Source organism: Micropterus salmoides, unplaced genomic scaffold, assembly GCF_014851395.1.
Source record: "Micropterus salmoides isolate LMB-PRFRI ecotype aquatic unplaced genomic scaffold, ASM1485139v1 Ms_hic_scaffold_22, whole genome shotgun sequence".
In the NCBI taxonomy this organism is placed as follows: Eukaryota; Metazoa; Chordata; class Actinopteri; order Centrarchiformes; family Centrarchidae; genus Micropterus; species Micropterus salmoides.
In genome coordinates this window covers 7,186,539-7,213,308 of record NW_024041373.1, presented here as the reverse complement: position 1 = coordinate 7,213,308, position 26,770 = coordinate 7,186,539, and the positions used below count along the sequence as shown (strand labels likewise).

At 40.6% G+C, this 26,770-nt stretch overlaps 1 protein-coding gene across 1 annotated transcript in view; it reads left to right on the top strand.

The window, feature by feature from the left end:
- Positions 1–26,770, top strand: part of dntt (deoxynucleotidyltransferase, terminal) — an 80,874-nt gene that overhangs the window by 41,847 nt on the left and 12,257 nt on the right. The window contains exons 9-10 of the mRNA XM_038737051.1: positions 4,483–4,731; positions 5,211–5,294. Of these exons, the coding sequence (XP_038592979.1) occupies positions 4,483–4,731; positions 5,211–5,294 (333 nt within the window). The remainder of the gene's footprint in view (positions 1–4,482; positions 4,732–5,210; positions 5,295–26,770) is intronic.

The window sequence follows — 26,770 nt, the reverse complement described above, 5'->3', positions numbered from 1 at the left end:
AGGAGGAAAAGTGAGGAGGAGGATGGCTATTTCTTTGAGATCTTCTCCACGTGTGTAACTCAAGGGGTTTCACTGTCACCACCTCAGATTGCTCGCTACCTACCTTCCTCTGTACCCTCTGGGAAGCTCTGTCCTCGTCTGACAACTGTTCGACGGTCGGGCAGGACTGTTTAGTAGCTGCTATTCGGGCTATGCTGACTAGGTGTTTAATGTTTTGTGATTAACCTCAGTCACTGGCTGGACAGGCAGAGTAGCTGCACGCTGCACTTGCCTCCCCAATTATTGCTCTTTAAGGGGAGTGCAACAGATTTATGGCCAGTGAGAGGAGAGTAGTATCCCAACAATTACACCGGGCACTGGAATTAAATTGACAATTTGTAATCTTAATCGCTTTAACACTCCCGCATCCAGGGAGAAGCATAATCAGCCAGGGCGAGGCCTGGAGGAAATCAATTCACAGGCTCTCTTTTGTCTTTTTCTTCTTTCTCCTTTTGTGTCTTTCCTTCTATCTTACTTGTCCACCCATTTCTTACTTTCTCTTACAGGTTGAATGCTTTATTCTCTAACTGTCTTGCACTCACTCCATTTTGACTCTTTTCTACACTTGCAGCTTTGTTTCTCATCAGTGGCCCTCTCTCCTCTCTCTTCCACACACTGACATCTCAGTTGGCAGAGATTTCCATTATCTAAGGAGTGGGAGTATTTACCAGGGAATTGACTTCAGCCATCTACCATGGCTGACTGGAGGCTCGTCTCTCTATTGGATCTTACACTCAGGCATTCCCTTTTTTCACCACTCTGGGCTCAAATTAGACTGTTGACAAGTCTGAGCAGATGTTCACACAGAGGTCCATGTCCTGTTAATGGCATCTATGGCCCTATGGCTACCTCTTTTCTCATTTGTAGGGCCACTGCGCTCTGACTGACTGGTGCTTTATCCCAGATGCATGTGTCCATGTGTCACACTCAGAATGACCCTTGTTCTTTACATAGATACCTCCACCGCTTAATTTAACAAATCAAGTTTACTTTGTTATTGATTTAATCAATAACATTTAGCCCGATATATTGTCAATATTAATTTTTTATTTTCTCAGTACATTTTAAAATATTTCCTTATAAATATGGTTGTTTTAGGAATTTATCTGAGGTTATTTGAACCATTAATAAGTAAGGGCTAACAGCAGCAAATGTTCCTACTTATTTGGTCAAAAATATTCAAGTATGCTAAATGGATGCCTTGAGTTGCACTAGACTAGACTTGAAATGTCCTGATCATCCCACCACATCCCAAATGTGCTCTACTGGATTAAGATCTGGTGACTGTGGAGGCCATTGGAGTATAGTGAACTCATTGTCATGTTCAAGAAGCCAGTTTGAGATGATTTGAGCTTTGTGACGCGGTGCATTATCCTGCTAGAAGTAGTTATCAGAAGATGGGAACACTGTGGTCATAAAGAGATGGACATCGTCAGCAACAGTACTCCGGTAGGCTGGTGTGTTTAAATTCAGTTCAATTCAATTTTATTTATACAGCACCAAATCACAACAACAGTTATCTCAGAGCGCTTTTCATAAAAGAGCAGGTCTCGACCGTACTCTGTGATGTTATTTACAGAAGCCCAACAGTTCCCACCAAGAGCAAGCACTAGGAGAGAGAGAGGGGAGGGAGGCAGCCTACACAATATACACACAGAGGTACAGACAGTAAAGGTGATGTTGCTATAGAGTGAATGAATAATGGTACAGATATTTATAGTAGTGTTAATGATAATAATCATAATGTTAAAGACAATAATAATAACAACAGGATTAGTAACAATAATTGTAGCAGCAGGTGACTCGCAACTACAGATCCAGACTCCACAGCTCCAGAGCCAGAAACACCTGCAGAAAGTAACAATGCTTAATTTATACTAAGGGAACCCAAAGTGTGCCAAGAAAATATCTCACACATCACCACCACAAGCCTGAACCGTTGATACAAGGTAGGATGGATCCATGCTTTCATGTTGTATACGCCAAATTCTGACCCTATCATCTGAATGTCGCAGCTGAAATCGAGACTCATCAGACCAGACAACGTTTTTCTGATCTTCTATTGTCCAATGTGGGAACCTGTGCAAATTGTAGCCTCAGTTTCCTGTTCTCAGCTGACAGGAGTGGCACCCGGTGTGGTCTTCTGCTGCTGTAGCTCATCTGCTTCAAGGTTCGACGTATTGTCCGTTCAGAGGTGTTCTGCATACCTTGGCTGCAACGAGTGGTTATTTGAGTTACTGTTGCCTTTCTGTCATCTCCAACCAGTCTGCCCATTCTCCTCTGACCTCTGACATCAACAAGGCATTTTCGTCCACACAGCTGCCACTCACTGGATATTTTCTCTTTCTTAACCCCTGTGCATTAAAATTGCAGCAGATCAGCAGTTTCTGAAATACTCAGACCAGCCCGTCTGGCAACAACAACCATGCCACGTTCAAAGTCACTGAATTTCCCTGTCTTCCCCATTCTGATGCTTGGTTTGAACTTCAGCATCTTGTCTTGACCACGTCTATATGCCTAAATACCTGGAGTTGCTGCCGTGTGATTGACTGATTAGCTATTTGTGTTAACAAGCAATTAAGCAGGTGTACCTAATAAAGAGGACAGTGAGTGTAAATACATTGATTATTAATTAGACGTTACAGTGTCACGTTGCGATTTACATGTGCCTTGTATTTCCATTGTTACCCATAGGAGATTTATGAAATATGAGGGAAAAGTTTTGATACAAACTATAAAAGTGACTTCATTGGGGTGCCTTGGAGCACAAAATATTTCTGTTGGAGGGTCGGATTTGGCCCATGGGCCGCTATTTGCCCACCACTGGTCTAAATGCTAGCTGCTTTGTTAGACTGGTACTTAGGCACAGTGGTTTTTGAAGCTGGTTACTAATGTCAACTTGCTAACATGCTCACAATGACAATGTTAACAGGTATATTCTTTATCATGTTCAACATCCTAGTTTAGCCTGTTGGCATAAAAACAAGCTAAACAAAAGAAAAAGCTAAACAAAAAGAAAAGAAAATGTACCACTGAGTGGTACACAAATGGACCCCTATTTAGACCTATCCACTTGAGATCATCCCCAGAAAATTCCTCTCTTTCCTGGGCTCACTATTTTAAGATGGCAAATACCCAACCTCGTTTAAAGAAACCTTGACTTAACCATTTTCAATACCTCTAAACTTCCTTTTATCACAGAGAATATGAAGAATCTGGTTTTCAAGAAAGTTGCAGCATTCATAGAAAGCAATAACATTTTGCAAGAACTGCAGTCACGTTTCTGTAAGACGATCTATGTAAAGATTTTAAATGATCTTATGATGGATCCAGAAACAGGGAGGTGCTCTTTGATAGGATTGCTGCATTAAATTACAGCATTTTGCTTCAAGGTTTTTTTTTTTTTTTTTACCAGGTTTCAGATATGTGGCTGGATTCTCTGTGGCTGTACTTTAATCCAACCTGTCAAATAACAGAAAAAAGGGTGTGGTGTATTTAAAAAGCTCAGTTCAGACAGTGCAGAGCAATAGTCATCCTTTTCTGCCAGACAGGCAATTATTACTAAACTGACAATATTCAGCCAATTCTTCTAGCAACACCTTCACATATACTTACATCATTTGGTGGCAGATGTAAAGACTGAATGTCATTAAACGTTCTGCAGCTAATTTATGACAATAAAATTGTTTTGATTGCATGGAGAAAAGTGAATCTGACGGTCCCCTAACCAAAAACACCAAGCCATGACTTGAATCAATTCACTGTAGTTGAGCTGTGTGATCCAAGGTTAAAGTCTCTTACAAATACAAATAAAAAAATTATGTGGTTCCTGCCGTTCAGTGACACAGATAAACATGCAGGCTTTTGATATTGATAATGCTAACAAGGCATGACCCAGGTCTGGCTAAATCCTCAGAGAACACATTACTCCATCCTTACTTTGGTGTCAGTTTTGGAATGGAAGTACAGAGTTATTAGATACATTTAAGGCTGATCAACACCTTGTTTGCAGATTACGCTTCAGTACTTTTAACCTTCTATGAGCCAGTGTGCAGGCTCTGATCCCCAGATAGGGCACTTTTTGGCAGCTCTGAAGTCTGGGCTAAAGATGAAAAGTGACCGGGATTTCGCTGTCAGGGCCCCTGAGTGCTAGCTTGAGAAAGATAGACCGGCTGTCCTCCTTAAAGGAAAGACCAAAGGCGAAAAGTCCTTTTCATAATTTCAATTGCATGACTTAAATGTTTATATCTGAGCTATGAGTGGTACAAATCATTCTGTTATCAATGGTTATAGAGCATATTCTACAGACATGTTTGTATCTTGGACAGACAGAGAGGCTGATAATAGTAGAGGCAAACATTTTGTAAAGAAAAAAATCTATATCTATAAAATCCAATAAACCAATATCCACGCTAAAATACTTCATTTTTCTGTCTTCAACAGGGCATTCTGCTCTACAGTGACTACCAGGCTTCCACCTTTGATATGTCGAAGCTTCCCTGCCACAGGTTTGAGGCCATGGACCACTTTGCAAAGTGCTTCCTGATTCTGCGCCTGGAGGGCAGCCACGTGGAGGGAGGTCTCCACAGAGCAGAGGGGGACAGCAGGGGTTGGAGGGCAGTGCGCGTGGACTTGGTGTCGCCACCTATGGATCGTTACGCCTTTGCTCTCCTGGGCTGGACTGGCTCCAGGGTATGAAGTATTATACAGACTGAATGACAATGTGAAGTAGCTGCAGGTAGAATCCATGGGTAAAAAAAAGGAAAAATGTAGTTACTGTATTTCGTGATCTATCATTTCTTGTATGTGCCAACACTGTAGTAAACTGTTGCTTGGATACAAGAACAACATCAAGGGAAAGGTCCCTGTAGACTTTATTTTGCCAAATAGGAGTCTGGTTATAAGGAGACAAACATTTTAGACAACTAAAACACCTTCAAAGAAACTTCAAAGATAAAGAAATAATACAATGTCACATGAAAGCGTACAATATAGTATAAAAATATCTATAATGTTTGATATCAAATAGCTTCTTTCTTATGGGATAAATAGGTATTAAGTCCTTCAGGAAGACAAATACAGTCTGGCATTACCTTTTCCTTTCAATGCCATATAAACAGACAAGTAAAACAGATATTTGGTTTCAGACCATTGGTTCTTTTCTTCCACAGCAGTTTGAGAGAGACCTGAGGAGGTTCGCTCAAGTGGAGCGGCGGATGCTTTTGGACAACCACGCCCTGTACGACAAAACCAAGGTACTTAGAGCAACATTAGATACACTAAAGCTGGAACTGATATCTTAGTAAATCAGCTAATAATATACATAAAATCCGTTAAGATTTGTTCTGTAAGATTTTGACTAGCAGTGTCACTTAAAATAAAGCCACAATATTGGTCAAACACAGTGTGTGAAAGATTAATGAACTGTGGTTCAGACATTCATCCATGTTTGACATGACAATAACTGCAACATAATGATTTATGCAATGATATAGCTTAAAACACCCACACACAAAGTCTTACAATTATCCATTTTGCAAAATGTAGCAATTTAGTGTTAAGCACTCATCCACTGTAGGTTTTAAAGGGGGTGAAAGATGATTAGTCACGTAAACTGAGGACTTCCACGTAGGAGACTGAGGTTTGTCAGTCAATGGTGAGTAAGTTAAAGTAAGTAAGTTAAATAACGTTTTGTGGATGACCTACGTCACGTGACATGTATAATGTACATATTTTAACCCAAACCAGATCTCTTGCTTAACCTAACCAAGTAGTTGGTTAAGTAGTACTATCCAAACTATGATTGTTTCACAACGTTTACCACGTGTTAAACATCATGTTAACGATGTATGCGTGTTGCTGGACGGATACGTGAAATGCTCATATGTGTCGTTTTCGGAAGCAGTCTTATATGTCAACGGCTATATATGTTGTTTTATAAGACAGTCTTGAATGTTTTTTGGGACACTTGATAACCTACCTATTTTGTTGTTTAGGTATGAGGATGTGTTGCAAATTCACATTTTATTTACAATGTACTCCAATCTACAAGTTTTCACAGAAGAGAAAAAGTATCAAAACATCTATAGAAGCTACTGAAACTATACTTCTGCTGCATAATCCACTTATCTGCTGCTCAATGTGTTCCTTACTCAGCAAATGTTCAGCAAAAGATGCCAAAAAGCAAAAAACAAACATCTTATCATGTAAGCTCGAAATGGCAACTAAGTATCTATCCATATTTGTTTGCTGAGAATACGTGTTTTGTTTGATATTAGATTTTGAGTTAGGTATCATTTAAAGGTGTTTATACTAAACTGGAACTTCAGTGGCTACCACTGCTAACACAAATCTGTCATGGTTTTGGGTTTGAGTTTTGGTTATTTCCTGGGTTTTCTTTTTTAATTATCCTTCCTCGTGTTTCTTGTGTACTTTACTTCCTGCTTTTTGTGTGTTTTGTGTTGTTTGACTGTCTACCCTGCCCAAAGAGTTTCACCTATGCATAGTTAGCTGCCCCTCTCTTGTGTATATACTGTCTAACCCATTTGCTTCCCTTTTTGGGATCAAATTTTGCTTTTGCCTGCTCTCTTCTGGATAAGTTTGCCTTGGTTTTTGACTGCTTGTCTGTTTTGACCCTTGCCTGCTTTACCTCACTGTAAGCCAGTATACCTTTTGGTTATTATTAAAACATTGAACTTGCTCGGTCTCAGTGTTCTGCGTCTGGGTTCAGTCCCCTGTGTATCCCTGTGTCTGCGCTAGAGGTGACGTGACAAAAACATTCTGATCTGTGTGAAATCGGCAAATAGTAAATTTAGTTATTGCAGATTGCATTTCTCTCTTAAACTTTAATTCACCTCTTGGGTGTGAGAAACTTTCCTGTATTCACAATTCAGGCAACTCAGAACCTCATTTTTGAATACAAACAGCTGTGTATTTTGTGCCATTTTGTGTCTGTTATATCAGTACTTGCTAAAAGATATCCCTTGTAACATCAAAGTAAACATGCTAACAGCAGTGACAGCTCAGCTACCCCCATAGGGTAATTGACCGTTGCCTTGCAGGTTGAAGCAGGCCCTGGAAAGTGTTCCTGATATACCAATCTTAATTATGCCTATACAGAGCTGTAAACCGTCAACAGTTTCTCTAACTGAAGAAAACAACGGACGCAACATAAGACCTGTTTGAATTGCTGAACAATTTTAGAGATGTACTGTAAGCAGTGATTTAGAGGTTAATTCAGAGGTCTTAAACCAGGCTACACGTTGAGGGAAGACAAAAAGAAAATGTTTTCTTTTGTAAATTACTGCCAGAGAAACTTGAAAACCACAAACTCAGAATGACAGAAGACCATTTCTTAGCAGGCAGAGAGAGAGAGAGAGAGAGAGAGAGAGAGAGAGAGAGAGAGAGAGAGAGAGAGAGTGTGAGACAAAATCCACCAGCAGTGAGTGCAAAGGCCATCTGTTAAGTGTTTTCCACAGGTAGGATTTACCACAACATCTCCCCTCTGAGTGTGTGCTTATGAATCTGGATAGTGAATTACTGCCAAAGCCTTGGTCCTCAAATGTTTTAGGGCAGATTAGGGCCGTTGTGTTGGAATATCACAGCATGAGAAAACTTTGACAAATCATCTCAAATTAGGCAGTGCAATATGTGTTTCCAGTCTGAGCGAGCAGAAAGATGGTCCTGGAGCGAGAAGAACATTTTTAATTATAACACAGTGCCTAGTGGGGGGGTGGGCAGGGCATTGGTGGGCTTGATGCAGTGCAATGCTCCATCTCACACACATCTCACACTGTATACATGACTACATCAGAGCAGGTTGAGTGAACAAAATGTATATTAATGTTTCTATATATGAAAGCACAAGCTAATTAATGTAAAGGTAATTACATTGGGGAGTTCAAGGTTTATTTACACATTTCCAAATTAAATAAACAGAATCTTACCTTACGCAGTGGTATGAAGGCACACAGAAAAGAAGAGGAAATCTATTTACAGCATAACTCAGGCAATTTAATAACCAATTAACTCTTTGCTTGCCTACATTGCAAGCACTAATTAGGTTTTGTTCAGGAACATCTTGCCTTTGTTGGATTCATGTACTTAATTGGCTTCAGGATAAAGCAGTGGGTAGGTGTGTTTACATCTAGTAGTTCAAAGTGTCATGCAGTGGTGGTAATACCACTATTTTAATCATATCATAATTGGAAGTCATTCTCCACCTGTGACAATCCGTTTTGACAACAGGTGTGATGAGCAAGGAGGCAGGGATGACAGATGGTGGGGATTTGGAGAGCAAGTCAGCAACAATAAAGCCAAATTGAAATGATTCCCCTAATATAATTGATATAACGATTGACCGAGAACATTTTTGTTTGAAATGTCTTGATCAATGGTTATGTACTTCTGCTTTAGTATTCCACCTAGTGCCAGGGCTGGTTTTAGCCTGCTGTGTTAGGGCTGGTGCCAATAGCCCAGAGGTTTGAGAAGCAGACTAGTAGGCTGAAGGTTGCTGGTTTATATCCCTGGCCAGATGGCACAAAAATCTGGCACAATGACAGTTGGCAACTGCAGGGTTTTCAGAGTCAAGATTAGATGCAAGTTTGCCTCTGCAGTTTGTGAATATGGTGTTTGGATGTTTTAAATGCAGAAGATTTACTTCTCCATTTCCTCTCTTTATGAATATCTTCAGCAGCTTGTCAGAGTGTACATATGGATTGCAGGGGATAGTGGTCAGTGTTGTGCAGGTTCACATTTCACAAGAGGTAGCCCAAAGTTCAATTCACGCAGACTAAAATTAACTAGTTCTTTGACTGGAGGAAGTTTGTGGCTGTTGGCTTGAGGTCTCACCCTTTTGTTAATGATTTATTGTGATCCTCATTCACTCGCAGATTTCTCAAGACTGTTTGGATTAGTGTTGTAGTCAAGACTGCCCAAACCGAGACCAAGTCAAGACCAAGACCAGAGTTTATTGAGACCAAGACAAGACCAAGACTTTTAGGGGTTGAGACCAAGTCGAGACCAAGACCAGTTCCCCACATTACATGACACACAATAAAATGTGGAACAAGATCATAGGTACTTCTCAAATTGATCTGAAAGATCAAGGGCATACACTGTTGCATTTCAGTTCTGGTCCAGTTCATGTTCACACTGCAGGTTTACAAACGAACCAAGAGAAGTAACCATGACGTTACACAGACTTACAGGTAACTTGGCGATTGGACAGCTTTGGCGATTGTTATCCTGCATCATCAGGACCCACGTGGGGAAATCAAACTCCAGTGACTGACAGAAGTTTATGCAGAACTTTACTGCTTCTGATCTGTATCGCTAAGAGCTCACGAAGTAATCATTTATTATAAGCATGATTAGTTATGTTAGGCAGAATATCGACTGCATAGCCTGTTATGAATAATAATGTAAAAACAGGACATGTACAGTAATAATTCGGGGCTTATTAGCCTATTGTATAGCCTACTGTGGTATTGCTGTCGCAGATGTTTTATGGACATGGTAAACGGAGTGCTATTTGCTCTCCTTTTTTAACATATTTTAACCAGGGAAAATTGAAATACCCACGCTGACAAGTAAACGTTACCAAATGATTTTCATAAACATAGCGGCTTATACAAATCAATTATAAGATAGCTGAACACATTTCGCGGTCAGCTGATGGATTATTAGAGGTTTACCTTTGGAAATAATGCACAGATCACATCTCTGCTATCATAAAGTCCTGTGGTTGGTTGGTTTCCTTTCTCACCACAAGCGAAGTGCACCAGAGTTCGTTTGAAATTGTACTGAGACCACCTTGAAGAGGAGGCCTCGGTCCGCGTGTTTGCGCCACTTTTGGTGCGCACCTGAGTGTGATTGCTGCATTCACACCTGCCCAAACGAACCGCACCAAGGTGGAAAACAAACTCTGGTGCGATTCAACTGAAATAGATGAGGCAGGTGTGAAAGCATCCTAAAACACCCCCAAACAAACACTAAGAGCTGAAATCAACGTAAGCATCTTTATTCAACACTTCTTTTCCATGCTGACCATCGCGGGGAAGGGGAACGGTTGTTACGGTAACAATATATTTTTAATTAGGGTTATTGTTTGCATTTGAAGCAATATGTTTTACATCCAATGAAAGTTAGGATATTAACAAATATATCAGACAATGCAAAAGCAATTTATTGGTATTCCTCTTGACTGGCCTTGAAATAAAATCCCAAGTCCTCAACGTGCGAGACCGAGACAAGACCGAGTACAAATGAGGTCGAGTCCGAGACGAGACCAAAACCATCAAAAAGTACGCTTAAGACCGGTCTCGAGTACTACAACACTAGTCTGGATGTGTCTTGAACTCACTGTGTCGTTTCAAAACTGGTTGCTGAAGTGGTAAAGGTTCTGACTTGTTTTTTCAGACCCGGCACTGGTAGCTGTATCTGACCAGCCAGATGCAACAGCTGTGCTACCGTGACGTTTCATATTCTGTGCTATTCAAGGTGACGTAAAACACAGTGCGTGAGCTTTGTTAACTCTTGCAGGACGCGGATACGTTCACTTCACCGAGCATGTTCAATGAACACACTCTTTCAGCGCATTCATGCACAACACTGTGTTAATACAAAAATTCTGCATTTATCTGATAAAATAATAACAACTGACGTGAAAACACTGTAAAACAACAATTGAGGTGTGTGTCCTGTTACATGATGCAGTTTAACATAATTTATTGTGAAACAAAGCTGAAATAATGTCACTTGATAAAAAGTGCTGAATGGCAGAGAGCAGGCTGGCAGTGTGAATTAAACTGGGAGCTTTGTTTGGCGTGGTGGTGAGCAAGGCAGGCAACTGATCAGTTCCACGTGTCTCAATGGCAGAAAGTGAAGCCAGTAACAGGCACACGCAGTGGAGTAACACCGGTGAACGTCATACTCAAAATCAAAGTGGAAAACCACACTACAGGCCGATCCAGCTTTGATGTAATGTCCTTAAAACAAGTCAAAATGAGGCTCAGTAGTGTGTGTGACGTCCACGTGTCTGGGGAACGGGCGGGCCAGTCCATAGCATCAGTGCCTTCCTCTTGCAGGAACTGCTGACACACTCCAGCCACATGAGGTCTAGCATTGTCTCGCATTAGGAGGAACCCAGGGCCAACCGCACCAGCATATGGTCTCACAAGGGGTCTGAGGATCTCATCTCGGTACCTAATGGCAGTCAGGCTACCTCTGGCGAGCACATGGAGAAAGAAATGCCAAAGAAATGCCACCCCACACCATCCGGTCATGCTGGAGGATGTTGCAGGCAGCAGAACGTTCTCCACGGCGTCTCCAGACTCTGTCACGTCTGTCACATGTGCTCAGTGTGAACCTGCTTTCATCTGTGAAGAGCACAGGATGAATTTTCCAATCTTGGTGTTCTCTGGCAAATGCCAAACGTCCTGCACGGTGTTGGGCTGTAAGCACAACCCCCACCTGTGGACGTCGGGCCCTCATACCACCCTCATGGAGTCTGTTTCTGACCGTTTGAGCAGACACATGCACATTTGTGGCCTGCTGGAGGTCATTTTGCAGGGCTCTGGCAGTGCTCCTCCTGCTCCTCCTTGCACAAAGGCGGAGGTAGCGGTCCTGCTGCTGGGTTGTTGCCCTCCTACGGCCTTCTCCACGTCTTCTGATGTACTGGCCCGTCTCCTGGTAGCGCCTCCACGCTCTGGACACTACGCTGACAGACACAGCAAACCTTCTTGCCACAGCTCGCATTGATGTGCCATCCTGGATGAGCTGCACTACCTGAGCCACTTGTGTGGGTTGTAGACTCCGTCTCATGCTACCACTAGAGTGAAAGCACCGCCAGCATTCAAAAGTGACCAAAACATCAGCCAGGAAGCACAGGAACTGAGAAGTGGTCTGTGGTCACCACCTGCAGAACCACTCCTTTATTGGGGGTGTCTTGCTAATTGCCTATAATTTCCACCTGTTGTCTATTCCATTTGCACAACAGCATGTGAAAATGATTGTCAATCAGTGTTGCTTCCTAAGTGGACAGTTTGATTTCACAGGAGTGTGATTGACTTGAATTGTTCCCTTTATTATTTTGAGCAGTGTATTTGTTTTGTTGCTTCAATATCCTATCAGGATCCATTTAACGCCATAAATTTCATCATTTATACAAAAACAAAACAAATGTTATGTTTAATGTAATTGTAGTTTTCCAACTTCTTGAAGCTTTTGATGCTACCACAGAGTCTTTGGAGCACCACTCAGTGTAAATGAAATGAGACATTAATTTCCCCCCCCCAAATCTCAAACTGAGTGTTACTACCATGAAAACTTTGGAGCATCTCATCGTGAATATATTTACCTTTACATTTAATCATTTGGAAGACGCTTTTATATAGAGACTTATATTTAAGGAACAACATACAAGCATCAAATAAGCATCAAGAAAGCATCAATACAGCAAGAGATCTACACATGACAATAGATACTAGCTCGTACAGCATCAATGGGGTAAATACCTAGGGAAAGAAGAAAGAATTAATGAATAGTGCAATCAATACAAGAGAACTGTAAGGGGATAGAAGAAGAGCACAGGAAGTGCATGTAAGAGGCTAGGGGTCAGAGGTGAGTTTTCAAGAGCTTCTTGAAGTTAGAGAGGGACGCCCCTGTTCTGATGGCATGTGGTAGCTCGTTCCACCATCATGCTGTTACAGATAAGAACAGCTGGGACAGAGATTGCTTTGTGTGAAGGGATGGCAGAGCCAGACGGCGTTTGTTGGAGAAGCGCAGTGGTCGAGAAGTAACATAAGCTTGTATTATGGAGTTTAGGTAGATGGGTGCAGAGCCAGTAGTCCCTGCGAGCATTAGTAACTTGAATTAGATTCGGGAGGCCACGGGTAGCCAGTGGAGGTCGCTGAGTAAGGGAGTGACATGAGTCCTTTTGGGCTGATCAAAAACCAGATGTGCTGCTGTGTTCTGAACCATTTGTAAGGGTTTCACCACACAAGCTGAAAGACCCACTAGGAGGGCATTGCAATAGTCGAAGTGAGAGAAAACCATGGCCTGTACCAGAAGCTGGGTGGCATACTGAGTAAGTTAAGGGCCTGATTTTTCTTATGTTACATATAAGCGGCACAACAGAGGCATCATGGTCTGAGAAGGACCAGGAATACAGCCAGCTCATGTTCCTGCTTTTTGAATGAACAAATGTGAAGCTTTGCTGCTTATCCCTTTTATATTGCTATAAATTGAAATATCTTGGGGTTTTGGACCGTTGGTCCAAGTATGCATTTTAAAAACATCATCTTGGGAAATGTGCTATTTTTCACCATTTTCTTGCATTTTATGGACTAAATGATGAATTGATATTTTTAAGCATGCAGAGTAAGTAATTTTTGACATGTGAAAATCAGTTTTGACAATGGTGTGATGAGCTGAGCTGAGGGGTGACAGATTCTTACTTTTCCCATGCTTTGATTATGCACATTATGATACATGATATAATCAGGATTCAGCTAACTGAAACCAAACAAGTGCGAGTTGAATTTTGTTGATCAATCAAGCCACTTGCAGCCTTTGTATTAAATCCAAGTCCTGGAATTGCACAACCTCAGCTTTCTTTTATCCACACGACCCTCTGATTTACTGCCACCAGACAGTGAGATACACTCCTGAAAGCACAAGTGCGTGAGTTTAAACTTAAAAAAGATTGACAGGATTCAGCTGAAGGACTCAATTAATTCAGCAGGGAAAAGTTTATAGTAGTGACAAGACGACAACAAAAATTCCAGGGAACCATCAATCATTGTGACAGGCATCTCCGAAGCTCGTGTTTATCCTATCCTTGCGACTGTTCATTGCATCCTGTAAAGCAGCCCCAGCTCATTTTCAATGCATAGAGCAGAGCCGTTTGAGTTGCGAGCGGAGCGGGACAAGGGTGTAAGGCTTATCAGCGTGCGGATCGACAGGGGAGACACCCTGTCACCGCAATGTCCCGTCAGCTGCTCCCCGGGGACAGAGGTCAGAGTCGCCGGGATCGCTGGGTGGCAGCTTCCTGACAGATATTATACACAACCAGCCAACTCAGATGGTGTTTATTCAAATGCAAGGGCACAGTCAGGCTTGCTGACAGTGCAGTCAACCGTGCACTGGAGTGGACAGGGGGATATCACACACAAACACGTACTCATTCTTACAGAAAGCTTGCATGTGTTTGCTGGAGTTCGATGAGATAAGAAGGTACGTCGGGCACTTTGAAGAAAAGTGGATTCTGCTAAGTGAGAAGGGTGAGGACATGTGACCACAACGGGAGATTTGCAGCAGACGACTATCAACCTGTTGGAGATTTAAAAGTGCACTGAAACAGGCCAGACTATTTATGCACGCACACACTCACTCGCTTAAGCAGCGGCATCTCTTCCCAGGCTAGTTTCAAGGTCAGCAAAAAGCTTAATACACTCAGACAGAATCGCACAAGAGTGTGACCCGTTTTTCATTCTCCGCTCCACATCACAGCCGTAATTAACGTAATGAAGATCAATTAACTGTCCTGGTATCTGTCTTGTCACTGCCTGCACACTGCGCTGCCTGTTCCCTCAGTTTGCTCTCGCTTCGCCCTGGGCAGGAGAGGAGGAGCTTTTTTGTCCACGCTCACTGCCATTAATTGGTTCGACGTATGGCTAAGGACGGGCATTATAATGGAGCTTTCATCTTTTTCCTGTATCTTCTAATTGGCCAGTGTTTTTGGAGAGATTCTCCGCTGTGACTGGTGTCAGAGAAACAGGGGAGCGATGAGGACTGATGTCTGATTAAAGGGGAGACATCGCAGCTAAGGACCAAAGGCGGTCATTTAGAGGACTTTAATCTTGTGGGCTTCTGAGAGGCTCTCAACGGATACAAGCTGGTCTCCGTCTTATTATAAAATGCTTAAAAAAAGATTAGAGGCCTATACTCAAGCTAATGATCTCCTCGCAATTAAGAACAGGCTCAGGGGGAATCCTCGAACCACTGTGGGACGGGGCTGGACAACTGTCACACCGAGACGCAATGACTTATGGTTCATGCACACCAAACATGTTTCCAGTTTGATGCGTTTCCTGTATTTCCGTTTGCTTGCACAAAATGATGTCATTTGAACACAGGAACAGCAGTGAAACGACTGAAAGTGCAGATTCTGGTCCACAGTGGAAACATAATCCAAACTAATTACAGAGAATGACACCACAACACAAGGCTTTATGGGTATCAGGAGATGGGTGTTGACAGCGGGAGTTCCTCGTGCTCTTGAAGCGTTGCATAAGAAAATTTACCTGTAATCTACAGGAGTTCTCAGCTCCAAGAAAAAGCAGCTATGTTGAGATACTAAGTTTATTTTTCCTCCACGATTTCCCCCTCTGCTTTTCCTCCTGCTGCCAAATCCTCTAAACTGGCAGAATGCCAGGTTACCAAAGCTGTGGTCCCTTTTTTACTAGACAGTCAAAGGAAATAAGGAGTCCTTAGAAGGAGCTCCATCTTGAACTGAATCTGAATCTTTTCCCTTTATCTGAAGAACCATTAAGATTTGGCTGTTTTCACACACCGTTAACGACAGAGTCGTTGCTATTTGATTGTTACATACAGAGGTGGACAGAGACCCCCAGAATGCTGGTCTCCAAAGTAGCGTCAGAGTTTGTTCAGTGTCGTACATGCTCTGTGGTTAGTCAGTTGATCAAAAATATGTCTCTAACAATTTTGACTGATTTTGATAAATTTTTGAAGTCATTTATCAAGCAAAAATACCAAACATTCTCTAGTTCCTGTTCTGAGATGTTTTGGGTTGTTGATCAGACAAAACTGTCTTCTTGGGCTTTGGGAAATTGTGCATAGCATATCACACAATTTTCTGACATTATATAGACAAAACAATCGATCAATTAATCTGAAAAAAATACATAATAATTTTTACCTGCAATAACTGGTCATTTTTTGCTACTTGGTTACAGCGGAGACAAGTTGATATATCATATATATATATATATATCATCACCTTTTCAACACTTGTTAGCAAACAATTGCTTATTTATACATCCAGCATTTGCAGAGCATGTAAGTCTATTATTTGTTTTCTTTTATCTCTTTTTAAGCTGGTAAATGCTCAACAATGTTCACCTAGTACCTAGTAGCTGCTAACTTGGCGCTGAGCACGTAGTATGTAGGGGAGTTTTAGAGTTTTTTTACACTGAAAGCAGCAACCTGTTGCGGCAGAAATTGACGTCCAGACAATAAAATAATGAGCTGAAACTCACTATAAAGCTCTGTAAAGCTGAGGGGAGCTGCAGATTAAGGTGATACTTCTCTGTAGGTTCATCACTAAGACCGACCCCTTTCACAATGTCACAGTGTTTTTACATTGTCATTTGATACAGTGTTATTATGTAATAATAAATATTCATTGATAATTGAAATAGTCATTAGTTGCAGCCCTATTTGCCCCCATAGTCATACTGGCAATTAATGCTTGCTTACTGCATGAATGAATACTGTATGCAAGTAGACACTGAAAATGAAACAGCTAAATGGAATTCAGCCATCATTTATGCTTGACCTACTTTGACAAATACAGATCTTGGTTCCTATGGTTTCCCTGAAAACGTTCCTGCTGTGAAAAAGGACAATTTTCTTCTAAAGAAGCCACTGAGTCAGTTGGGTTTACTTGTAATTGGTCACTGTGAACTGAAATGGACTAAACACCAAATTGCAACCAGGAAATCTTTTGCACCCTGGAGTGATCGCTGTGACTGCACCTTCACTGTCAGGTTTGGGTTGGGACACCCCGCTAGCAATAACTGACATCTAGGCGTCCTCTGTAAATACTCTGCTGACTTGCAGTGCCAGAGGCACTTATAACCAGCATCAGTATCTAGCCATCGCAGTTGAATTTGAACTTTAGGTCTGAGGGAGTGGTGTCGTCCGGTGTGGGAGAGGGCCAAGGAAGGGAGGTGGGTCCTGTGTGTGTGTCCTCTGCTGTTAGTCTGAAGGTTTGTGATAATTAATATGTGTAGTGGGCTTGATGAATGAGGACAGGTGGAGGATTTCATCATATCTAGACAGACTGACTCCCTCCCCGGGCAGGTGGGATCCATGACCTGCACCAACACCTCGAAAGAAACACACCCCTCTATGTGTGGCAGGATCTACCCTTGAAGCGCTCTCTTTGTGTATGAGTGTGTGTGTGTGTGAATACTCAGCGCTGTGGCTCACTTGTTCCCAGGCTGCAAACCAAAGTACACCTGTTAAAAAATGTTTTCATGTAAATGCAATTCATTGTCGTTTATTCTGCCTGTTTATGTATACTTTCACATACCGTGTGCATAAAGTGTGTTATACACTGTGAATGACAGCGTGTGTATCAGTATGTGTCTTTCTCACAGGGTAATTACTCTATGTCATGTGTAGGAGTGTGATTAATGACTTTCTGGTCAAAAGGCTTTGAGCATAGATGTCCTGGCTTTGGTCCTAAAGCACAGTTACTGATATGAGAGGACCATTCACATTCCCTCTACCTGACACCTTTTGTAATTCCTAGAATTGTAAAATCTACTGGAGACTGGAGATTATTTTTTCCCCATTCTTTTATTGCACATTTCAATTACAACAAATAACAATATTTATATTATATAAATATATAGATATGGATGAAATAACAAGGAATTGGATGAAATTAAAACAAAACGAAAACCAAACTGAAGCAAGAAAGGTATTCTGCTACAAGACTGAAGAGGTACATCAGAGAAATCAAATAATGAGGAAGTGCACACAATGAAGATGCATAAGAAGTGAATGGAAACAAAATCAAAGCCAGCTTTATTCTTGTTGTTTTGCACGCTTGATAAATGCAAAAAAATGTGTTATAACATTAAATCAAATGTTCAAAACAAATATACACTATATATTCACCAAGACCAATGATATTTTGTACAATCACTTACTGCGATCATCGAGGGTCTACTCTAAACCAATGTAGCACACCTACGGAGCTCTCTTTAAGAGCACCTTTAAGTCATAAGAAATTTTTAATTATTTTATTATAATATTATCTATTATTCTTTAATTAGCAAGTAGGAGCAAAAGTACTTTTATCTGTCAATTAAAATTCAATTTTAGCATTTTAATAAATACCGACTCATATTTATTTAATCACATTTTAGATTTCATTTATAAACTCACAAACCTTAATGAACAACAGCATGGTTTTTCCACCATTGCCCATACTCTAAACCAATGTAGCACACCTACGGAGCTCTCTTTAAGAGCACCTTTAAGTCATAAGAAATTTTTAATTATTTTATTATAATATTATCTATTATTCTTTAATTAGCAAGTAGGAGCAAAAGTACTTTTATCTGTCAATTAAAATTCAATTTTAGCATTTTAATAAATACCGACTCATATTTATTTAATCACATTTTAGATTTCATTTATAAACTCACAAACCTTAATGAACAACAGCATGGTTTTTCCACCATTGCCCATACCTGGGCAGAAAGCTGCATATTTTCACTGGGATTGTCAATTTTTTGCAACAAAAATGAATGCCTTCGCAAACATTTTAAAGATGCTGTTATTACATAAAAAATCGACACAGAGTGGCTAGAAAGCAACAAAGCAAAATTTAGATTCCTTCAGAACTGCTTTTTTGTTTGAAAAAAATGGGCCAATCTCACAGACTGTATGAAAAAAACCAATCTATGAGCTTTTGTTTTAAAACTTAAACACCAACAGTGGCATGAATGTTCACAGGAAATTCCTTTTAAAAATGTTAAGATACATATTTAAATGCACCATTCTGCAGACTACTCTGCCAGTTTCCTTGATAAGCATAACATTTTTCATTTTAAAGTGATCACAAAGTGAAGATAGTTCTGTTTCCAGAATGTGCTCCACCATTTCTTCCTCACTCTGTCTGTCCACAGGGGTAACAGCAGAATTTAAGACTAAGCTCACTGTCAAATTACAATATCTTGGATGTTGAGTGCTCACAGCTCTTTCGACCCCCCACCCTCCTCCACCCTCTGAGCAGTGGATGAGTGGACAATAAGAGGGCAATTGCACTGGGCTTTGGGGAGCAGGGGTTCCGAACGCTCCCCTGGCTGGCTGGCTGGTGCTTGCACAGGCAGTGTTTGCAGTGAGGTTGGGAGACGTCTGGAGGGAGGCCCCTCTCAGCTAGAAGAGGAAGGGGAGGAAAGGTTTAATTTAGCGGATGGTGGCACAGGGACCCTCAGGGTGTCACATACTGTAAGACACACATACCTGAGCATACGTTGTGACAGACACGTCGAGCCGAGGAGGGTGCGGTCTCTGTCCTCTACACATCCTGGTGGCAGGCTGGGAAATGTGCCGTTTATAAATGGAGCGATGTGTGAAATAGGTGGGGGGAGGCTGTTCACTTACCATTCACATTTGCAAACGTTTCGTCTCGACCTTGGTGGCACGTCTGTTCTTATGAATTTTAATTAACAGAGGTAGATGAATAGACCGCGTTTGAAAGAGGAGCGATACATTGTGATGTTTTCTTCTTTTTCAAGGTCAGATGTTGATCCAGTTCATTCAGTGCTCAGTGTGTGGCTATTAGCAGTCAACCCAGGTCAATCAATTTGTATTTGGTGCAATAGTGAAAGTATCCTTTTATTGGAGATATTATAAAGAAGGGCTGCATAGTGTGGAAAAATATAATCCAGTGGAAAGGACATAATATCTTAAGCAAATCCAATTCAACACAAGCACACACACACACACACACACACACACACACACACACACACACACACACACACACACACACACACACACACACATATTCACACACATTTCCTCTAAACCACACTCTCGCACACTAATATGAACGGCTACTTTACACTTGTCTTTCTCAGGCTGTAGGAGAATGTAGTGGTACCACTCTCCAGAATAATTCCAAGATCCACACTGAAGGTAGCATCCTAACCACCAACCTCCGCCTGAGATTTAAGAAAAGAATAAATTTGATCCCATACCAATTAAAAGCATGCAGAAATTTCATGCTACTTTATTATCATTTCCATTTCCATTATGAACCTTAAGCAGACAGTTTTAATCCAATGCTGCTTATAATAAGCAATAAAACACCTTAAATTATTCCTGTTCATAGCCCACATTTTAAGGAACCCATGGCCAGGAGTGCAAGAATGTAATTGCTAAAATAAGACATGCACCTATTTTGGTTCAGCAGCCTCATAATATTCATATGAAATATAACTGAGGAGCGTAGGCAAGGAGGTGCTAATCAGAGGGAAGGCTTTATTTTTGCTTTGTCCTACATGGGTACAAACAATATGTAGCATTTTATTAAGCCCACTAAGTAGATTACAAGTTTATTGTAATGTTTATTGTTGTTGCGGAAGTGGAGTATTGCAGGAACATTACACTTGTAATTGCTACACTCTGTGTTCTATATTCAGGAACAGAAATTGATTTAATGGTTCTTTTTCTTTCCTTCCTCTTGGCTTTCTCTAGTTTGTGGATGGTCTATTTTATTTTAGGCTGCATGTGGTTTGTTAGTGGTTGATTTTGCCCTCAGTATTGGATTGTGCTCTGTTTTGCTTTTAACCCTTATTTAGCTACATAAATTGGTCAATAATGTTTTGCAGTCTGGAGCATAATGGCTAGACATGAAGAGGAAATGTCTTTCTGTACCTGGATAAGAAAAGGTATGTGAAAGAGGCACACAGAAAAGAATGGAATTGTTCAGGCATGTAGATCACTTTTTAGCAGTTTAGCACCATGATTGTCAAATAATTTATATAACATAAAACATTCTGTCTGAATTAAGGTTGTTTGTGTCACTTAAATCTCATTTCAGTGAGAGACCTTCTCAATATGTAGCTCCTTACATCCACACCCTTATTTGTAGGAAGCATTTCAGTGCTGTAAAGCTGTGGGTTTATAAGGACTGAATATAAGAAGTTAGATTGCATTAGTATGTGCATTATAATTAGGTAACAAAACTTACAGTCTACAGCCATACCGATTGGCCTGAGGATGTACTTCAGCGCAGCAGGACTTCAAGCTAAATGTCAGCATGCAACAACATATTCACGGTGACAATTTTAACATGCTGATGCTGACCAGGTATACAGTAAGGTTTACCATGTTAGAGTGTTGGCATGCTAAAATTTGCTAATTAGCAACAAACACAAACCATAGCCGAGGCTGATAGGAATGTGTTTGTTAGGCAAAGTATTGGAGATGGCTCCAGGTGAAAGGTTAACAGTAATTACAATTCATTTTTGATGGGGACCAGATTTTATTTATCTGGTAGATGTTGAGATATTTCACAGAATAAAACAAAACACTGACGTAATGGTGGAGAAAAAGTGCGGAGATCACCAAAGTCATTAGGATTAATCCTCTGGGAACTGTGAATGTACAAAATTTCATGGTAATCCATGAAATTGTTGTTGAGATACTTCAGTCTAAACCAAAGTGTTCACATTGACATCCCTAGAGCAACGCCACTAGCATGGCTAAAAAACACTAATGCTAAAGGTACTCACAGTGATGCTAATGTCACTTTTGTGAAGGAATTTTAGGGGTGTCACAAGTTTCCCCAGTGTTTTGGGTTAACTTTGGGGAAGCATTGTGTCTTGTTTAAACCAATATCCAATAGAATCTTCACACATGTTTAGAGGGGTGAAAATAACCTTATTTGGACACAAATATCCCCCGACAGGAAATATTCTTCACATTTGGTTTAGTACGCCTACATTTTGGTCTCACTCTGTAAGATGATGCTATGATTTCTAAGGCCGGTCTTCAATAAACAGTTCTTTGTAAGACATCATGAGTTTCCTAAAATCTTCTGAAAGTAAGAGTTGGCCCACTCAAAATAATTTTCATAACAACTTTAACTACAGGTCGTACCAAAAACCAATTCATAGCGTGTTTCAGTAAGTATCCATCACTGCTCAGAGGAAAAACACATTACTGTATTTTAAATCTCCATCACTGTTTGGAGAAATGTCATCATTTTTTGCAAAAAATGTAAGAAACGTAGAAATGTCCTCATCGTGGCTGGTAACATCCTCACCGTGGATAAAACAGTTATCACTGTGGGAGCAAACATTATCACTGCAGATAGAAAAGTCATCACCATGGGTATCAATGTCATCACTACAGGTAGAAACACCATCTCCTGTCCCCCACTCCTCATCATATATCACAAAACAGGTGATTATCGTCCATAGAGCAAACAAAAAAACTCACAAAAACATCCGGGAAGAACTGGGCAGTTCCAAAAAAAAAAAAAAAAAAGGCCAATATACTTCATGAAGACATTTTGGAGCAGAGCAGAGCTGGAGGAGGAGTTGCCTCTTAAGCTGGGATCAGACTACAGGATTTAAAGAATCTCAACATATCTCATTTTTACAGGCCGTCTGCTCCAGATTTCTCTCATTAAACCTTGTCTTACATTCCAAGAGAAGCTCCCACCTCACCGTGAGATAAGGATGGGAAATTACAGATTACGTTTGTAAATAGGATTTGGAAAATTGGACTATCTTGAATGTTGCAACATGTGCATTCTCGCAGTGTGTGGTGATACATTCAAAACAAATATGGAGCAAGACCAGCAGTAAAATCTCTGCAGAAAGTGAAGTGAGAAACTCATGTGGATGACTGTGCAGGTGTGGAAACCAGGAGCTTTGGTTTTGCAGCAAGAGCTGGGAAACTCTTAGTATTTAGCTTTTTTTGTAACACTGGAGTTCCCTTTTGTTGCTGTGACATATCTTTTCAGTTTTGTTGTTGCTTCGCTACTTTATGATACTATTCTTGAGGCTAGGGGTATGCTTGAAACAAATTGTTGTTTAAATATGTTAAAATGCAGAAGTGTTTATATCTGTTCCAAATGGAAACCAGTCGTCATAAAGGGGCAAGAGGCTTTGAAATGTAAAAATGGGGGTAACTGCACACACATTTGGACAGTTTATTGTTACAGGCATTGGTGGGAAAAAAGTAATGTAATTAGTTAGTTTCACCAATTTGCAATATGCAGGCAACGATTTTCATTGTGAGATAATTTTCTCTTCTAATTTATTTTAAGCAACAACCTGACATGACTCACAAATGTATCTGCAAATTTAAAGTGACAATTTGTGATACATAATGCTGTGAAATGCATGTAAGCAAGTGGTCCACCCCTTTGTTTTTTTCAGTGGCTGATATAAGAGCATAATATTATTAAAAGGGTAATATGTAGTTTGTAGTTGCGGCCACTAGTGGTGTGGTTTTAAGATTGCAATCAGGTGTGTGCTTGTATGTGTGCTCGCTTGAACTCTTGAGCATAATCTGAAACACAACCGCTTTCATTCAGAGTAGACAGCTTCACACAACATGCTGGAAACTCAGGTAAACTCCCACTACACCGTTAGAGTAATAGTTTTATGAGCTTGAGTTTGAACTGATCCATGCTCGTTACATGATAATATTACCTTTACTGCATTTAACCAACATAATACATCTGCGCTAGCTCACCTGCTGTTTTTCAGTAACTAACATTTCTACTATTTATGTATCTTTCTCCAGAGGCTCAGCAATGTCAACACAGCTAAATGTACTGGATGATAAAGAAACGGTTAGTGAACTAGACTGAATATTATAATGACATTGTTACCACACTTTATAACGGTAAGCAGTAAGTAACATTACTATAGTGAATGGCTCTTCCTCTGTGTTGTTGATCTGCATTATTTTATATGCGACTGAGAGGTGTAGAAGCTGTGTACCTGAGTATCGGTAAAACAACAATAAATCTAAATTGAACGTTCTGAAGCAGATAGTGGTAGATCCATACTAAAGTAGCTGGCTGCTCCTGCCTTGCATCAAGGCTAGTATAAACAAATCGTTCCACATTTGCTTTGTAAAGTTACATCGTTTCTTGCAGGCTAAATCAACACTTTGACATAATACTAGTAATATGGATCATGTTAGCTGGTAAAGTAATGTGGAAAGCCATAACGTTACATATTATAAATTGCACCGGATAAACTTAGCAACTGCTCGGCGTTAGCCGGCGAGCTAACGTGACTCACTCCGTGACTCCAGCCTTTCTGATGTTGACTGTGTTTTCACTGACATCGTCTGAATCTTGTTTGTAAGTTTTATAGCCAATAAAGAGTACATTTTTAATAAAGCAATGCAGCGTCTGTATGTGCTCCGGAAATTGGACTCATGCGATATAAGCAAGAATATCTTGGGTGTCTATCAAAGTCTCATCGAAAGAATTCTAACTTTTAATATATGTACATGGTATGGACACTTGGGGGAGAAGGACAAAAACAGATTATGCAGAATTACATATTTGTGTTAAGATTTTCTGTTAAGATTATTGGGAAAGAGCAGAAACAATTGGGATGTATATATAAAACGCAGGTGTAACTAAAAGATAGACAAATTGCATCTGATCCTGTACACCCCTTGTTTAATGAATTTATTAAATTGCCCTCTGGAAGGCGCTATAGAGCAGCTGCAGCAAGTAAGAACATTTACAAAAACTCTTTCATACCAAATGCAACAATCTTACTAAATTCATAATGTCTTCACACTGGAATCCTATCTGTTATGGTCTGTACTGTGTATGTTGTGTTATTTGGTGTTTTTCTATTTTGATTTTTAATGATGTGGTTTTAATCTGCCACATTTGTGGACAATAAAGACGTTTGTTTTATTTATGCCCCCCCCAAGATTAATTCCCTGATGTTGATCCCATTGCTCACCTTTGGATGAACTTGAATGAAGCATCCGTAGGAAGTAGCATCCACCCATCAACTCTGATGTCTTCATGAGGGGTTTAAACCATGGCACACTCCAGGTCCTTTTCTGAGTCGCTGTCATGATGTGTGGTAGTATATTTCAGGGCCATAGGTGGTCAAAGGTGACACTGAACACAGGTTTGTATTTTTTGAGTGCTAATACCACATCCATATCTGGTTCTTTATTTGTTCCCTGTAATGATGGCCATGGGACAATCAAGCCTTGCACAGCCCTCATCCAAATTAGAATCTAATCATTACAGACAGAATACAGATAACAGCAAATGCTACCAGACTGATAATTATCTGCATAGTATATCCAGGTCCAGATTGTATTCCCAGGTGTAAATGAAGTCTTTGTACACTTGCCAAGAAAGCGGTTCTGTTGGAACAACACAAGTGCTGTGTTTAAAAGCAATTTAGCAATAGCCGGTAAATAAGACAGGAGGCAACTCTTTACTTTTGCTTTCATTCATGCTCCTAAACACATCGGAAACCTCGTGGTTTGATCCTTTCTCGCCGGGCTTTGGCCTGCTTGTTATCGCTGACTGAAAGTCATTTACTTCCAGTCTGCATGGAGGTGCAATAATCAGGATTTCCTGTACATGGCTTGAATGTCTCTGTCTATTCTCTGTCCACGTAAATGTCGTAGCTACGCAACAGGTCTGACTGTCTTCTTGTATTTATTCTGATTAAAAACCCTGCTCTACTCTGAGGGAGCTGCCACTCAGCATTACAAAGACAGGAGTTTGCTGGTTCGCCATAAGAGCCTGCACATATTTTCTTCCCTTTTTCCCCTTCTGCCAGTCAAAAAGGGTTCAATGAATTTTTAACTTCAGGGATTTGCTTTGATCATGCCAGTTTGGACATTTTCTCTGCCGTGTCCCTGAGTTGTTCTTGAAAGGCTCTGACTGTAAGCCAAGTGAAACGATTGCAGACAGGTAGATCAGCATTGATGTGCGATGGATTATACAGTGACAGTGTAATGTGATGGCGTTTTCTGCAGTGATGTCAAATTCCACATATTCAAACCAACCACATGGCATGATTTGTGTTTTACTGCCATCCTAAACTCAATAAAGGATGCGGGCAGTTTATCCTTCACCTGCTTGTTTTTATGAAAAACTGTAACTATAGCGTTTGCCATAGGACAACTAAATGAAATGATACATTTCAGCTGAACAAATCTCAAAGCAAAAGTCGGCCACCAGAAAAGCTAGAAAATTTAAATCTGTTGTCTTTCTGTGTGACGGCATAGTCGTCAAGTTAAGATATTCATGCACTCAAATGTGTAAGAACCATTCTCTTGTCCTCCTTTCCCCTTGAACAAGAAGCCTGTTCGCTCCAACCACCCAAGTAATGATGCCACCATGACAGGTGAACAATGCAAATATGGACACTCATTTCTGGATACAGTTGCCATGTGATTGGGTCATTCCACATAGAGGTCAGAGAAACAATTAAGGGACTTTATGGGAGTGATTAGGGAGTGTGAAGTGGGCGGGCTGCTACAATAATGGTGCACAGTGATGGAGTAAGCCTAGTGTCACAGAGCCAGTTAATAAATGGTCCACGAGAATTCAGTTCACAGGCTGATTTACTGCCACGATTATAGTCTTTATAAGTTTTCACTTTTAGTTTCACATGTATTTTGTTAAGTAAAGGAGCCAAATTTAAGGTTCCAAGATTTTTTGGAACGTGATCACCAAAGTCAGTAGGATTCATCCTCTAGGGATTTTATGGCAGTCAATGCAGTAGTTGTTGAGATATTTCAGTCTAGATTAGAGTGGTGGACGGACCAACTGACATTGCCATCCTTAGAGCCTACAAAAACACGTTACTGCAAAAAGCATGTGATGCTTCATACCAAATGATAGCAAAGGGATGAAACAGGCAAAAACGGTGCTGACTTCCAC